Source organism: Phycodurus eques, chromosome 16 (genome assembly GCF_024500275.1).
Source record: "Phycodurus eques isolate BA_2022a chromosome 16, UOR_Pequ_1.1, whole genome shotgun sequence".
Lineage (NCBI taxonomy): Eukaryota > Metazoa > Chordata > Actinopteri > Syngnathiformes > Syngnathidae > Phycodurus > Phycodurus eques.
The window spans coordinates 21,677,571-21,693,011 of NC_084540.1; the positions used below are offsets into that span (position 1 = coordinate 21,677,571).

The following is a 15,441-nucleotide window of genomic DNA, read 5'->3' on the forward strand; positions in this document are numbered from 1 at the left end:
GACTTCTTTGTCTGACGTCGAAAGTCAGACGCACTGCGAAAACCGAGCTTCCGTGAAGGCACCGGCGGGCACTCAGCTGTGGGTTGAGAAGGAAGGTGAGTTCAGTTGCAGTAGGATTTCGGGGCAGCAACATCGTCTCTCAGCTCCCCTCATCGTTCAACGTGTCTTTTCCTCACCGTTTCTTTACGCGGATACACGTTTGGAGAAAAGATCTTTTATGGTCCTGGCCGAAGATTGCACGATGTCTCGCACCGACGAGGTTCACCGAGTGACGGAAAATGTCTACAAGGTAAGGTGCTGCTGCTAATAAAGTTTGTGCGCTGCGTTTGCCGGTGACACGCGTAAGTTTGTCCGCACAGTACGTTGCGTATTTCACCCCAAATCACCTTTGAATGCTGTCTTCGCAGTTGGTTCAATGTTTGAATACTCTGCAATTGATGAATTGATCCATTGCCCCCCCCCCCCCCCCCCCCCCCAACAACGCACGCAGTACGTGCACGATCCATTTGCGAATGAAGGCCTATTTTCCCCAATCCACTTAGCCTCTTCCCCACCTGTCCAGCAACAAAGTGCAAAGCAGAGCCCCACTGTGGATTTCAGTGCCCCCCCCCTCAAACTGCACACACCTCACTTAATGTGCTCAAATTGGAGACATTCCAGGAGTTCGAGTGAAGGTTGGGCCTCTTTCTGTCCGTCTCTGTCGCAACAAGTAAACATTTGCCTCACGCCATTTCAAAATGCAAACCTGTTCTGCATACAAAAAAAAAAAAAAAAAAGTATGTGGAAGCCTATCTTGCAATCTGGGGGGGGGGGGGGAAGGGAGTAGAAATGCACACGATGAGACGTTTTTCATTTCTGGGTGCCTAACGTGAGTTGTATGAACATTATTGGTGCATTATAGGCCCGTTTGGATGTCAAACGTATGTTTATTTTGGGTGGTTGTGTTCTGCAGCGGTGTAGAGCTGCACTGCATCATTATGAGTGTTGTGCAATATTTGGGTTGCTCAACATAAGAATCAAACTATAGCGACAGGATACTTCCGGGTGGCAGAAAAGTGTTTGGCTCACTGACCTCAACTGAACCTTGTTGCGTTTGGGTTTGCTCCGCCAGCTCTAACTCAAAAAGTTCAGGTTTTATTTTGTTGTAACATTTCTAAAGTGACCACCTGGGAACCAAAACTCCATTATCATGTTTGTGGAAGATGACACCTCTCAGGTGTCATATAACATCTTTGGATGTCCTGTCTTTGAGTAGTTTAGCAAAACATAGTGGCTAGCCTGCGAGCTAACATGAGCTCTATAGCGCGCTATCCGTTTTTTCCTCTGCGAGCAGCAGAAAGGTCAACAATTTAGCCACACCCTCAATGATCATGTGAGCAATTTCACGTTCCACTAGTTTTGAATCAGTTAAAATGTAAACCGATTGCGCACATGTACGTTGCAATGACGACGCTCAAACGATAATATCGCGCAGCTCTAATTACAAGTCGTTATTAAAATGGCTGTATGCGCAGGATATTAATAAGTTGCGAGGAGTTGCTGAGGCCCAAGTAGACGAGCGGTGCTTCCGGCTGTCCTTCGGGGAGCAGACGTGTTTGAGAAAAGAGGTCAGATGAGCCGAGAGTGATGGACCGGTGCCTCTTTTTAGAGGCGTCGGGGGAAATCGAGCCGCTATTTCTGTGCTCGCACGATCGAACGGCCCAAAGCTAACACCCTCCGCCTGTCCGAGACCTTTATTCGTCCTATAGCTTCTCGACTATTGTGAGAGTCCAGAGGCTGAAAATTGGAGGAGAACGGTTGCAAACGATGCGTTTAAAGCCCGTCTTGCGAGGGGCGAAGGCAGCCCCTGTCGTAGCCTTTGACAGCTGCAGAGACGTGGGAGCTGACCCAGTGCCATCAACGTCTAACTCCGTGACGCCTTGGTGCTATAGTGGCACTTTTTTTTGTGTGCTTTAACATTTGACAGGCATGGACCTAACCAACCAATAGTCTACTTTGGGTTTTTAGGCTCGTTGATGGACACGATTATCTTCTATGTTTGCGCTTTTCTGCTCTAGCCAACACTGAAGTCAAAGTAGGACTTCAGAACATTCAGTGAGATCCTCCAATCGGATTTCAAAACAACACACGATATTATTGTTTGGTATTTCGTCAATTGGCCAATTTAATTGCACCCAATTTTTTTTTTTTTTTTTTTTTTTAATCATTAATTTACTACAAATAATATTATTATTAAAAAGAAGCCCCTTAGTGGAATCTCTGCTTACAATTGTTTGTGTTTTTCGGACACTTTCACTTGTACGTTCTCTCACACAGCTCAAACGTCATCCGCTCCGTGTGTCACGTATTTCCGGTAGATTTATTTTTCCGTAAATCACCCTACAGTATGACTCCCATGAACGTGAAACAAGAAGAAGAAACCCCGGAAAGGGTGCGTGGCGTCCGCTGAGCGCTCGCTGATTCAATAAGTTCTTCTCGCTACCTGTTGTACGAGTCGTGTTTAAAGGCACAGCACAGTAATGTACCACTTTAAGTTTAACTACACACAGAACTCTTTTTTTTTTTTTTTTTCTTTTTTCTTCACATTCACTTTTGTTATTCTTTTCTATTTAAACTTTACAATATAGTGCTATTTTTCTGTATGAAAAACGTGACAAAAAATTGTGTTGGGGTAACGGATTAAAGGCATTTGCATTCATTTCAATGGGGAAAGTTGAGTTGAGAAACAAGTGATGAGTTACGAGCATGATCATGTAAAGAACTCAACTCTTGAGGTGACATAAAGTCACATTTTTATTTGGTGGTGTGCAGTGAGATATTTTTGAATACTTTATGAAATATATGCCTTGGCTCAATCAAGTTTGGGAGAAACGCAGTCCGAGACATTTGGGCCGTAACGCCTTTTTAGCCAGTCGGACAACTGAAGGAAGTCATCGACCCAAGAAAAACAAAATCAACGTGTGGGTTGAGTGCGGGTAAAAAAAAAAATAAAAAAAAGAAAGGAAAAAAAAAAAAAAAGTGACCACTTCGACGTACGTCCAGAAGGAAAAACGAAATGCTTTGCAGTGGTTCCCCAAACCAAAACCAAATATAAGTTGTTAAAAATAGAGCTGACCACGAGACTTCGCATGTGTGCCTTTTCCACCAGCTGGCTTCCGGTTTGGCGTCTAGAAGAAACGCAAGCCTCTTAACGTGCTCGCGGATGAAGTCTGAGCGCTTGACCTGAGCAGATTAATCGGGCCGAACGAGGAGAAGAATAGGATTGCGCGGCCACAATGCGGCCTGCCTTCGCTCCTCGGGTTAGCCAGCGCAGGTATTCAAACACACCCAGGCAGGTAAGCCAATATCGAGGCGTGTCCCGTCTCCGAGCGGCCCTAGGGACAACGCTCGTTTTTGTTTTTTTTTTTCGTTTCCCCCCCCCCCCCCCCCCCATGCGGCCACTCCCATTGTCAACACAGCCTGCCACGCCGAACACCATGCCAGTTTTGTTACGAAAGGAGAACAGATACATGCGGGGCGCTAATGAGCAGTGATAGGCATGGGACACTCAATGCTTAATTACATTTGCCCTCTAAAGGTTTTAAAAGTGTCTCATTGTTCAGTTGGATGGGAGGAGGCCGGCCTGAAGAAATTCTACAAGATGCAATCAGAAGGTTGTCGCAAAACGTCTTTGCTAGCATCGGGGTTGGGGTTGGAAAGGGGTGGAAAATGTGGGAAATAAGCATCATTATGAACAGGTTTTTGGTTTTCTTTGGAATTTCAAGTTTTGTTCATTCCCGTGGAACATTTCCAACTGACGAGCTGCACAACTCACTTTTTTTCGACCGTTTCTTTTTCCGGTCGGTTTGATTTAGTTTTCAAACTCATGTTGAATGTTTCCTGCACAATATTGGAAGACGATTAGCGATGTAGTAGACTTTTAATCCGTGTTTATGTTCCGTTTTGCCATAAATATGTTTTTCATTTACCGGTGGTTTTAAAGTCCACTGAGAAATTCTTATTGATGGGAACATATGAATTAGTTCGTTTTTGGGGCCACCAGTAAACCAGCCCTCATCCCGCCCACTAAACTGCTGAGCCAATGGCGTGTTCATCTTTTGTTACCATGACAACTGGGGGGTGGGGGGGGCGGAGCCTCAGCTTCAAAGGCTGGCTCTCCCCAGCTTGGTTCGAGAGCCCAAAATGTTTTTTTTTTTTAAAGCAAGCGTAAAGACGACAATCAAAGCATTTTAACTTGTGGAGGCAGGACTTCATCCACTATACTGTGTGTATGTGGCCCATGGACACAGTTGCGTAACCAATGAACAGAAGTACAGAATGTTCACGGACACATCTTCAGCGAACAACATTTACCCTGCACAGACTCGCTTCTTTGATCAAATATATTCCAAAGTCCAATTGTTCCTTTTGTCCCCCTTTTCTAATTCCACACGATCAGCAGGCGCCGCTCTCCAAAACAAACAAACAAACAGAGCAAATCCCTCGTAGCAAAACCCAAGCCAGCGCTTTATTAGGGAGTAGTATGTGCCTTTCATAGCGGGTTCCTCTGTCAGTTCAAGTCCCGTCGGCGTGTCGCGATGACTGGAGGAAGGAGGACTCTGCGGCTTCGCTAGCAGATCATGTGGGAGACGGGAACAGGTGGTCTCTTAGCAACAAGGCGCCATTATTCTTGACGCGCGTTCGTGTCGATCGGCTCGAAAGCCGAATACTCTCAAACGTTTTTTTTTTTTTTGGGTCAGCTAATAGCGAGCGCTGGAAGTCGGCGATGTCATTGGTTTAGTGTATGCCCGCTTTTGCTTGTTTGTGATGCCTTTTAAAGCCGGAACGCGGGAGGTCTGGGAAAGGATTCCCAATAAATGATTTTGTCATTTTAAGAAAGTGCCATACAGGGACTGGCGCAGCAATTAAAAGTTCCGATATGATGATGACATTACACAAAGCTGCATTTCAAACCCTCATGACTTTTATCTCGTGGAGAGTTACCGAGATCGAAATCATAAGCAGACCTCAATTTATGATGAATTTAGTCAGAGTATGAGTTTATATGAGACAAGTCTTACCCTTAAAGATGGATGGAGTGTGCAGTTTTCAATCTGCGAGCAAGATTTGAATGTAGCCTCACGTCACTTCCAGCCCCCCCCCCCCCCCCCGCTCCGGCCAAAGACACGCCCCCAGCTCACCGCACACCAAGGCTACTAATTTGCTAGCATGTCTTATTCATGATGGAGTATTGCCAAACAAGAAATGCTAACGGTTTGATGTTGTATCTTTTTGGAATGTGCAATCATTTAAAAATATAAGAGGGGTGATCAACTTACCTGTCGACCCAAAGTAAAAGCCAGTATTTATGTATTTCTTATTTTGATTAAACAAAAAGGACAGAAGTTTTGAGAATTTGGACAATCTCATGATAAACAAGTTCTTGAAGCAATAGTGATTATCAAATTGTTGTCAATTAATTCCAAAATGGATTCGTCGTTGATTAATTGTTGCACCTCTTGTTGAAATGTTTCAACAAAAAAACCCACAATAATTTCCATAGCATGAAAGCACATGAAAGTTCTGCTTAATTGGCGTTAAGGACTGTAAGATAGTCTTTGGCAAAATGTCTCTTCTGTTAAGGGTCTCTGGAGCCAAAAGCCGGAGAAGCCGTTTGAGAGATTCTGGAGTCCTCCGGCCGGGCTCGGAACATTGACGCCATCCGTCACTTTATTGAGCTCGCACGGCATCATCAGGGCCTCGCGGAGCACTTAATGGAGTCGAAAATGGCTGCGGAGCATCTGCCTGCCAGTGTCGAGTGTTCGGGCAAGTCGGTGCCCGCTGTTGTCTGGGGGCGGGGGGCACGAAACGACCGCATTATGCGCCGCGGGAACTTGTCCTCAACGCCTGGCGGAGGAGCACATTTGTTCTCGATGTAGAGCGAGGAGGACTGCTGCGCCGCACGCCCACCTCCTCTGCACGGCCGGGGGCGGACGCTTTCCAGACAGTTTTTTTTTTTTTTTTTTTTTAAATATTTTTCTCTTTTTTTTTTTACCCATCTCTGCTCGTTCAAGGACAGACGCCGCGCTTGTATACGTTCGCCGTCGCCGCACTTTTTTATGAGCCTGATGGCTTTTTACCTCGCTTCTCTTCCTCTGCCCCCCCCGCCCCCCCTTCATCGCTTCTTATAGACCGTGAGGGGGCGGATGAGAGGAGGAGGCGTTGAAAGAGAGCGAGCGAGAGGTGGAGGCGGGGAGGAGGGTAGATGGCGAAAACTCGGCATCCTTGTCGAAATAGCCTCTAATTACTGGGGCGGAGGCTGAGGCTGTAATTACGCGGCAGCGCACGGTGGCTTCACATTGCCGCGGTTGGCCGTCGCTATATTTTGCCCGCTTCGGCCACCAGCCGTCATCTCGCACTTTGGTGTGCGCGTGGCCATTGCGCCATTGCTGCCATCTCTTGGCAAGGAACTATGTTGAAGTGAGTTGAGGAGCCCCCTTTTACATCAAAGTAGTGCTTTTCCACCATACTGTGGCGTCGTATTGCCAAGGAGCAATGTTGAAGTGAGTTGAGGAGCTCCATTTACAAAATAGTAGAGCTTTGCCATCAGTGTGAGGGCACAATGTTGAAGTGAGTTGAGGAGCTCCATTTGGATAAAAGTCGAGCTTTGCAATCATCTTGTGGCATCTCGATGCCGAGGAACTATGTCGGAGTGATTTGCGCAGCCCCATTTACATCAAAGTAGAGCTTTCCCAACATCTTGTGGAATATCAGTGGCAAAGAATTATGTTGAAGTGGTTTTGGGAGCTCCACTTGGACAAAAGTAGTGCTTTGCCACCATCTTGTGGCATCTCTGTGGCAAGGAACTATTGTGAAGTGAGTCGAATAGAAAAATATAAATAAAACTCTTGGATCTCATTCGATTGTTCTGGGAATATAATGAAAATGATGATGACAAACTATTGCTGTTGTATCTTGGGAGTCATAAAATAAATGCTCGCAGCCAGCCGTAAAATGAGTTTGCATTTTTAAACGTCTCTGTGAATGTATTTGTAGTTCGGCATTTGCTTGACGTTCTATGATTATTATGTTTCATAAACCTGGCATGATGCATCAATAATTCATAAAAAGGCAACTTCTAAAGCCGGCGTGTAAAAGTGTGACTAAGCCCGACGCGGCGTTTTCTGTGCGTTTGACGGTCAGGCGGTGAAAACGACAACATTGTTTCCTCCCGCCTCCTTCTCGCCGTTCGTTTGTTTTTCCGCCGGTCCGGAGTGAGCGAGCGCCGTCGAAGAACCAAAGCCGACAAATAAATCTGGATCTGGGTTGCCGTGGCAACCAGCGCCAGTGGACGCTTTCGTCGAGTGGCCGGTGCCCGCCCGAGGCCGCGAGCGAGCGGGGCCGCCGTAGTTCACGCCGCCTGTACGACGACAAAGCAAACAAATGTCGAAACAAATCCAAAATTGGCCTTTGGGTGTCGACGGTGGAGTGAATATGTAAAGATTTAACATCCCCCACCGTGATGCAAGTGGACGCCTTTAAAGGGAATTTATGATGGAAAATTGTCTTCATTTGCTCAGATACAAACGTTTTAATTTTGGCCAAAGTAAGTCACAGACATGTTATTAAGACGCCCAAAAACTGTTTTAAATTGTGGAAAAAGCGTCTCCATTTAAGTGCTTCAACAAAATGTGTTTTCTTCTTCTTCTTCTTCTTCTGTTTAAATGGACATGTTTACTTCCAGGAAGGAGGACGAGCCTCCAGTCTAAACAAAAGTTCCATTAACGTTTTAAGAGCACACGTGGTGAGACTCAAGCGATTTATTTGACCCCGTTTTCCCGTAAGAAATCGATTTTTTTTTCGTGTGTGTGTTTGACATTTGTTTTGTTTTTTTCGTTCAAGAAACGGCTGAACGTGCATCGGCGACTGTGGCGCTCCTTGCCCACGTGCGAAGGCATTGCACTATTTGAATTGCTCCAATTTCGCTCGAGCGGCGGCGTATTTACAAATTGGGGCATTTGTAAGTTAAGGTACCACTAGACTTCCACAAAAATGGAGCCTCTCTGTTTTTCCTCACAGAGTCCACTCGGCCCGAATAAATAATCCCTAATAACCTGCCTGCTGCTTTTTAATTGTCCTTTCTTCGCAACAATCGTAGCTAAAGTCCATCTTGTTGTGTGTTATTGTTATTAAAGTCCACACAACTCGCTCCAGGCGAATCATGCCAAAGTCTCACTTCAACTTGAGTGGATTGCTGCTTTTTTTTTTTTTTTTTTTTTTTTTAATTTACTCCTTACTAGCTTTTTTTTCTCAGGAATATTCTGCCGGGGTCATCTGCGTAATTGAACACATGCCGCGAATCGATGGAGGCTTTAACGATTCGCTTTAATAACGGAGGAGCGCTCGCGGGGCAAAAGCGCCTCGTCGGTAAACCCGCTGAGAAGTAACTGTTTGATTACGCTGGCGCTGTAATATCGTTTGCATGCTGTAGTCATCGCTTTATAAAAATCTGCTCTGGTTTTGCTGGGGAATATTAGCAGCCTGTTTTGTGTTAATAAAGAGCCTACGTACCTCAGCCGTACCCAAACTGCAAATAATGTCTAACACTTCAAGTCAAGTCGCGTCTCATCTTGTAGTTTTTGTCATAAGTCGCTTTTGTTGTTCATTGCGTTTTACTATTCCCCTTCTTTTTTTACTCTTGCGTGATACCTGTGTTGAACGTTGACATTTTTCTGCACTTATTATTATTATTATTATTATTTTTTTATTTCTTTTGACTATTCCACCATGATGTCGCACACAGGTCGGGGTGGCAACAGGTCAAGCATTCTTCGAGTAAACAAAACCTTTCCATGTCATTTGACCAAGGCAAAGCAAACGACAAAACAGGGTAAATGGCTCGCGTGATGATTTTTGCATCGGATGTGTGAAGTGTCCGTGGAAAAAAAGATTGCGGTAAATTGCTCGGAAGCGAGCCCAAAGCCACATAATTAACACGATCGTTGAGGGACTGGCGATTTGATTGACTTTTCTGTTGCTCAGATTAATGGCGGAAATATGCTCTTTGGACGCTAAAATTGATTCTGTGCTGTAGAGCTGGCGTTAGCTAGCACGCTAGCCTTTATCTTTTGCTCCATTACTACAACCCCAAATAAACGTTATGTTAGAAAATGCCTTCCATGAACCAGATGAAGGAGGTTTGGTTTGTGGTTGTGATGATGAATCAAATCACTCGAACGTTTTTCCACCAGGACTAATATTACTGCAGACGCACGCACCGCTCGGTGTCAAAAATCCGTTAACAAGGACAAAAGTGCCTAAAATGCAGACTGTGTCCAGCATTTCTAATCATTTCACACTTCAACAAGAAGATAACAAAGCACAATTTGTCTCCAGCAATGCCGACGTAACTATCGTACCACAACGGCACGTCTACGATCATCGACACAAGATGAACATCGTTGGCTCGTACAATCGAGCTTGCTAGCGCCGCTAGCGAGACTGCATTGTAAAGCCCCCACAAGTGGCCGAATGTAGACGCAGCATTTGGAGCGCTAACAAAATGAGCAGAAAAAACATTTTATGCACAATGGCCACAGCTGATTGTTGTTATTATTGGCCAACTTTGCTTTCTTTAACTGACGCCCATGTCGCTCACCAGTACCGGCCTCGCCTTTTAAAGCCACAGGTAACACAGTGTGGTGCGTGAGGATGGTGACCCCTAGTGGACAGTAATAATAATACCTGCACCTCACGTGGACGTTTTGTTGTTTAATAATGCAAAATCCATTTTTATCCGATTAGTCGATGGGATAATCGGTAAGCTAATCCATTCTAAAAATATTTGATAGATGTAGCCCTTGGTCGGTTGCCTTTTAAAGGGCTTCTCTTTTCAAGTATTTACAAAATCCACTCGATTTTTCCTAGGTTCCGTTGGATTCATTTACATTTTTGGGGGGAAGGAAGTCGAAACAAAAACCTAAACCTTTGTGGCGGGGTAACCCCAAACGCAGCAAATCTGTGTCATCGATTCGATTGGTTCAGCGGTTGTCAGTGCCCTGCCATCCGTTGTATACAAACATTAGGAGAAGAACTAGAAGGGCAACGGTCTACTAGTCTTGCAGCATGTTGCGACTTGCAAGCTTATAATAACGTGGCACGTGTGCCATAAGGTCTTGAATCCATTTTCCCCCCGTCGACGCCGCTCGGAAAGGAAGTGAGGACGACGATGGCGAGCAGGAACAGATGAGGGCACACTGGCGTCTGATTGGGCGCGATGATTCCCAACGGTTGCCTTCAGCCGGTGTTTGTACCCCACTCGGCATTTCGTTACCGCGCGACATCCAAGCGCGAGCAGCGGGTCGACTCATTTGCATCCCGTGTTTTGAACGGGCACTCGGTCGACTTCTTTCTGTTCCGGGAAAAGAAGGTTGGGGCTGAGTGATAAATGGTGTTCATCTTTCTAATGCTGTTAGGAAATACTTGAAATGTGCAGCCTTCGAAAATGTGTTTCCTCACACTGGTAAGCAAGTTTCAAGCACATTTTTCATCGGCGGAGTTTGTGCTCACCGGCAGCGCGGCCCTCCTGTGCAGTACAAGGCTTCAGCACATCTGAGCCAATTAACTACATTGAAGTGAGAGGAGGAGATTCAATTAGAAAAGCCGGCGCTCTGTCAAATAGAAAAGTAGTGCTGTGGCGCCGTCTTGGTGGCAAGGAAATGTGGTGAAGTGAGGGGATGAGATTCAGTTTAATAGGGAAAATTGGAAAAGTAGTGTAAAAGTAATATTATTTTGGGTTGTCAACTACTCACATTTTTCTTTTTTGCGTTTTCTTTGGCTTCTTCTTCCTCCCCGTTGACCCTGAAAATGGGAGTTATGGTGACGAATGTATAACAAAAGCCGCCAAAATGCTCAGCTACGTTTTGTCCTAATGTGAAGAGACTCTCCTCCAAAATTAGATTTTTTTTTTTTGTTTGTTTTGTTTTTTTTTTTTTTGTCTTCCCTCAACCTTTCCCAACTGTATTGTGAACAGGAATACGTTTCTCCTGCATCATTTGCGTCACTTTGGTCTTTCTTTCTCCCTCTCGCTCTCTCCGCGGGCCCATTTCCCAATTGGTCGCCACAATTAGGCTAACAATGTAGCACAAGAGAACTGGGATGGCAAATTTAGCCCGGATGACGGCAGAAACTACCTCGCCCCCCTTCCCCCCCAACCGTGGTTTGGTCTCATCTCTTCAGGAAATGCTCTGCAATGGGTGTGCAGTATGTGGCGAGTGTGTGGGACAGTGTGCGAGTGCGTTTGCCTTCCTGAGTGAATGTGTGCAAGTTCGAGTGTGTGTGTGTGTGTGTGTGTGTGCGTGCATGCGCGAGCGAGAGTACGCGTTACTTGGTGAACGTCGTCCCGGCGTGCGTCTTGTACCTTTTGCCTTGCTCAGTGGGAGCGGGTGCCGTAATGATGCAGCGTTATGCAATCCTCCTACTGCTTTAAAACGCCACCACTTGTTATTAGAAAAGGTTTTGGACGCGTGTGGGTGTATGCATGACTACACGCACGCACTCAGGGATATGTGTGTGTGTGTGTGTGTGTGTGTGTGTGTGTGTGTGTCCTCACATTACAATGAAGTAGAGCGGAGCGTCGTTTCGGAATATTTCCCTTCGCGAGGTCGTGAGGGAAGTCTTTCTATCTTTGCATCGGCGACGGGAGCAAAGGAAAAGCTTTTAGTGCGTTTCTCCTCCTGCCTCAGTTCGACTTGTTTACGCGCTAATGGCTAAGCTAGGTTAGCGCGGTCGTATAACGAGCGGACGAGCGCAAACACGACGGAGGCCGCGATGTTTGGCCCCTTGTGATGATTTTCAGCCCAAAAACTCCAAAGGCGGAACCTTGTTCGTGTTTTCAAATGATATCTTGGAAAAAAAAAAAAAAAAAAAAAAAATCAATGTCAGTGCAGGAATCTTATTGATTTTTCCCCAAAAAACGCGCTTGTTTATTCAGCGTTGCCTTTTTTTGGGGTCAAGAGAGCAGAAAACTCACCAATTTTGACAATTGTATGTATCCCAGGTGACGTTTATTTTAGAGGCGCCTAACATGACCCGCCCCACCCCAACCCCACACTTGCTCAGTAGCGCCCCCTGGGATTTTTTTGTACAAATCTGCATTGCCTACCAGTATGAAATTTGGACAGATGGGTGATGCTAAATTGTTTTATCTCCCACTGCTGGCACAAGGGCTCCCTCTTGAGGTACGTGAAAGAATCACTGCCTAAGTACAGTTCAGTTGTGTTGAACTTTCAAGTTCCGTGCATTTATGTTTAGCCTTTAACAACTGTTGCTTTTTAAACATTTATTTAGCTACAGTTTGTATTCTACTTTTTATGTGCATTTAATTTGCATTTAATCATTTAAGTTCAGTTTTTGATGAATGTATTTTTCGTGGCGGATATGGACCGGGCCAGACTGCGAATAGCGAAAATCTACCGATAATATCTGCCTATTAGAATTGCAATGAAAGAAGAAAATATTGTTTTGTTTTGTTTTAACCCAAAAACTCTTGAAAAAGTGGGGATAAACAGCCAATAGGTGTTTTGGGGATTGGTCCCCATATTCTGGCATATTCTCTTTCTTTGTTCGTCGTCTTGTTGGTCTTCAAACACAATTTTCATCCTTAAAAGTTTGATTTTACATTAAAACAAGAAAAGAGCCAATAGCCCGACAGCTCTCCGGGTGAAGTCTGGTTCGTTCCGTCTTGGCAGCAACGCTCACAAAGCCTCCTCTAATTAACTCGAACACTTCGCATACGAGTCGGTGCATTCCTTAGCTGATTTTTCTGCCGTGTACCTGAACATACCAGCGCCCGGGGGGGTGGCCTTTGAAGGCAACACATTGCTGCATTTTGACAACGCGGCACTCGAATCCGCGATACGCTTTGCGTGCGATGAGACATTCAGGAAGATGCGACGCTTGACGGAAAGAGCTTCCGGCGGCGTGGTCGCCATCTTTGGCCCATGTTTATGTTTTAGCCAGAGCCCTGCCCGTATTGGCTCTCTGCTCACCACGCATACCACCACCTGCACTTTCCGTTCCAGCGGTGGTGGTTGTTTTTTTTTTTCGTTCCCAAAGTCCGCGCTACTTTTGCGCGATCTCATTTTCAATTTTCTGCGACAAATAATAAAATAATAAAACTCACCCCATTCATCCCAATATCACCGTTTAAAAAGTTAGTGAGGGATAATGCGCCTGTTTAGAACATTTAATTCACCGTGTGCTATTATGTAGTGTAATTTATGTTTCTATATCACACTGGCCAGTTTGTCTTTGTATTTGTACTTGATTTTATTTTGATTTGTTTTACTCTGCTCTCTGCTGCCAGAATCTGTTCTCAATTGCCATAACTGGATGACTAAAGGTTCAATAAATAAGATGAATGAAATAAGTTCAGAAGAGCTCGCTCACAGACACTTTTTCAGAAATAAGCAGATAATAATAAATTGTGGCCAGGTTCACCATTAGCCTTCACGGCCCCCAAAAACGTTTTGTTTTGCTCTGATGTCTTCCCTTGGCCTCTTTCAGACGATCATGGAGCAGTTCAACCCCTGCTTACGGAACTTTGTCGCCATGGGGAAGACCTACGAGAAGGCCCTTGCCAGTAAGTCCATTTATTTCTCTCCTTCAGGTTCGGGCACACCGCCAGTGCAGCGTTCTTTCACGAAACAGCTACCTCGTTTCTCCTCTTTGTCTGACGAGAAAAGGCTGGTATTTATCCTCCTGCCAAACGGGCAGCCTTGCCATGTCGTGTGCGTTATTTTATTTTATTTTTTAAATTCTCTCTTTACTATAGTGGAGGTGTATTGAGAGAAACACAAAAGGGCCTCTCATGTGAAGTGATGACAGTTCGCTGCAGGTAGACAAATTAATAAAGGCGAGCGCCTGGTCGTGCCATCGTCTGTTGGTTAATTCGCCGACTGCGAATCATCCAAACTCACCACCCTCGAATAAAAGCTTTAACCCCCCTATCTTATGTTTCATCCCCCACCCCCTTGACACATGCAATAACTAATCCAAGACACAGTGGGAGGATGGAGACAGACTGGCACTGACTCTCTGAGCTATGAAATAGCCACTTTGCAAGATTTGCTCCACCCGAGGGGGGCTAAGAGGCTCTCATTGGTGGGGGGGGCAGCGGGTGCGAGCGGGGATCCTTTGCGCCCATATGGTGGGAATTTTTTTTTTTAACAAAACAGGTTTGCCGAAATGCATCTAACCTATTTTCACTCGTTATCGTAAAACAACAAACATCCAGCCTTTCGATCTTGGGACGACATAATGCCTCACGGCTCCCGCGAAGGAAGAGGTGGAGTTCTACAACACGGGTCAAGTGTACGAGAGAGTGAACACTTGTCGGTATTTTAAACAATTTAAATTGCTTAATTATGTGTCGGGATAACAGAGGACGTGGGGACCGATCAGTAATATCAATTTGCGAAAAAAATATGCAATTGACCATATTTGGACATGAGCTTTTTGTCTGACAGCGACAATATAGTCCAAGTATCTTGCTTAGCGGATTTGCTATGTGCTCTCCACGTAGCTTTATCCAGAGCATGCGTTTATAGGCGTTCATTTTTGAGTGGTTGTGTAACCAATTGCATGGATTTATACAGCGTTTGTTGCGCGTTTTTGTTTTCGGGATCCGACGGGCTGTGCGCCGCGCAGTCAACTGCGTAGCTTTGTTCACAGTCTGCGTTCGCAGGTGTTCGTTTAGGTTTTTGAGGCATTCGCCAGACCGCGACGCTGACTGTGTCGCTTTATCAGCCTGCACTGTGATTGGGCAGTCTGACTTTCTGGGGGCGTGGCTATTGTCGTGCGTTCTACTGTAGCTTGTACAACGACGCTTCGTCCAACTTAAAGGCCAAGTAATCCCCTCCATCTGTCTCTGGGAGCACACACGCACACAAACTCAAACTCGCATTATATTTGTCAGCGATAAAGTAGCCTCATTTAGTCGATCCGGCTTATTTACACTTTGTCTCTTATCTGCATTGGCCACACAGATGCAGCCGCGTGTCAGGTCATAATGAAGAGGTTTCATCAATTCATTTTTAGCATATTTCATCAAATAGTAGCTTCCGCTCTTAATAGAGGCCGTGCCCCAATTAAGCGACGAATATATTAATGCTGCATCCCAATTTTTTCCCACCCCAACCAGGCGACGTGTATCAGCTGCTGTAACCGATGCCACCATGCGTGTGGCACCTGCAAAGGTGTTAAACATTTCAGCATGGAGCCAAACGTTTTAGAGTGGATTGATTGCGTGCGTGCTGGACACACGCGACCGAGAAAAACGATAATTATGAAAAGCGAGTTTCCTGTTGGGCTTGTGATGAAAAACGTCACTCACCTCGCGGCAAAAGTACACAAAATGTCACTCGGGCCGATGTTGGAATCACTTACCGAGCGCTTGCGCCA

At 45.5% G+C, this 15,441-nt stretch overlaps 1 protein-coding gene across 5 annotated transcripts in view; it reads left to right on the plus strand.

Moving 5' to 3' along the window:
* Positions 1 to 116: 116 nt before the first annotated feature.
* baiap2a (BAR/IMD domain containing adaptor protein 2a) overlaps positions 117 to 15,441 on the plus strand; it is a 58,390-nt gene continuing 43,065 nt past the window's right edge. For all 5 annotated transcript variants that reach the window (XM_061701624.1, XM_061701625.1, XM_061701627.1 and 2 more), the window contains exons 1-2: positions 117 to 289; positions 13,546 to 13,621. In XM_061701624.1, coding sequence (XP_061557608.1) covers positions 218 to 289; positions 13,546 to 13,621 — 148 coding nt within the window. In that variant the 5' untranslated portion in view covers positions 117 to 217. The remainder of the gene's footprint in view (positions 290 to 13,545; positions 13,622 to 15,441) is intronic.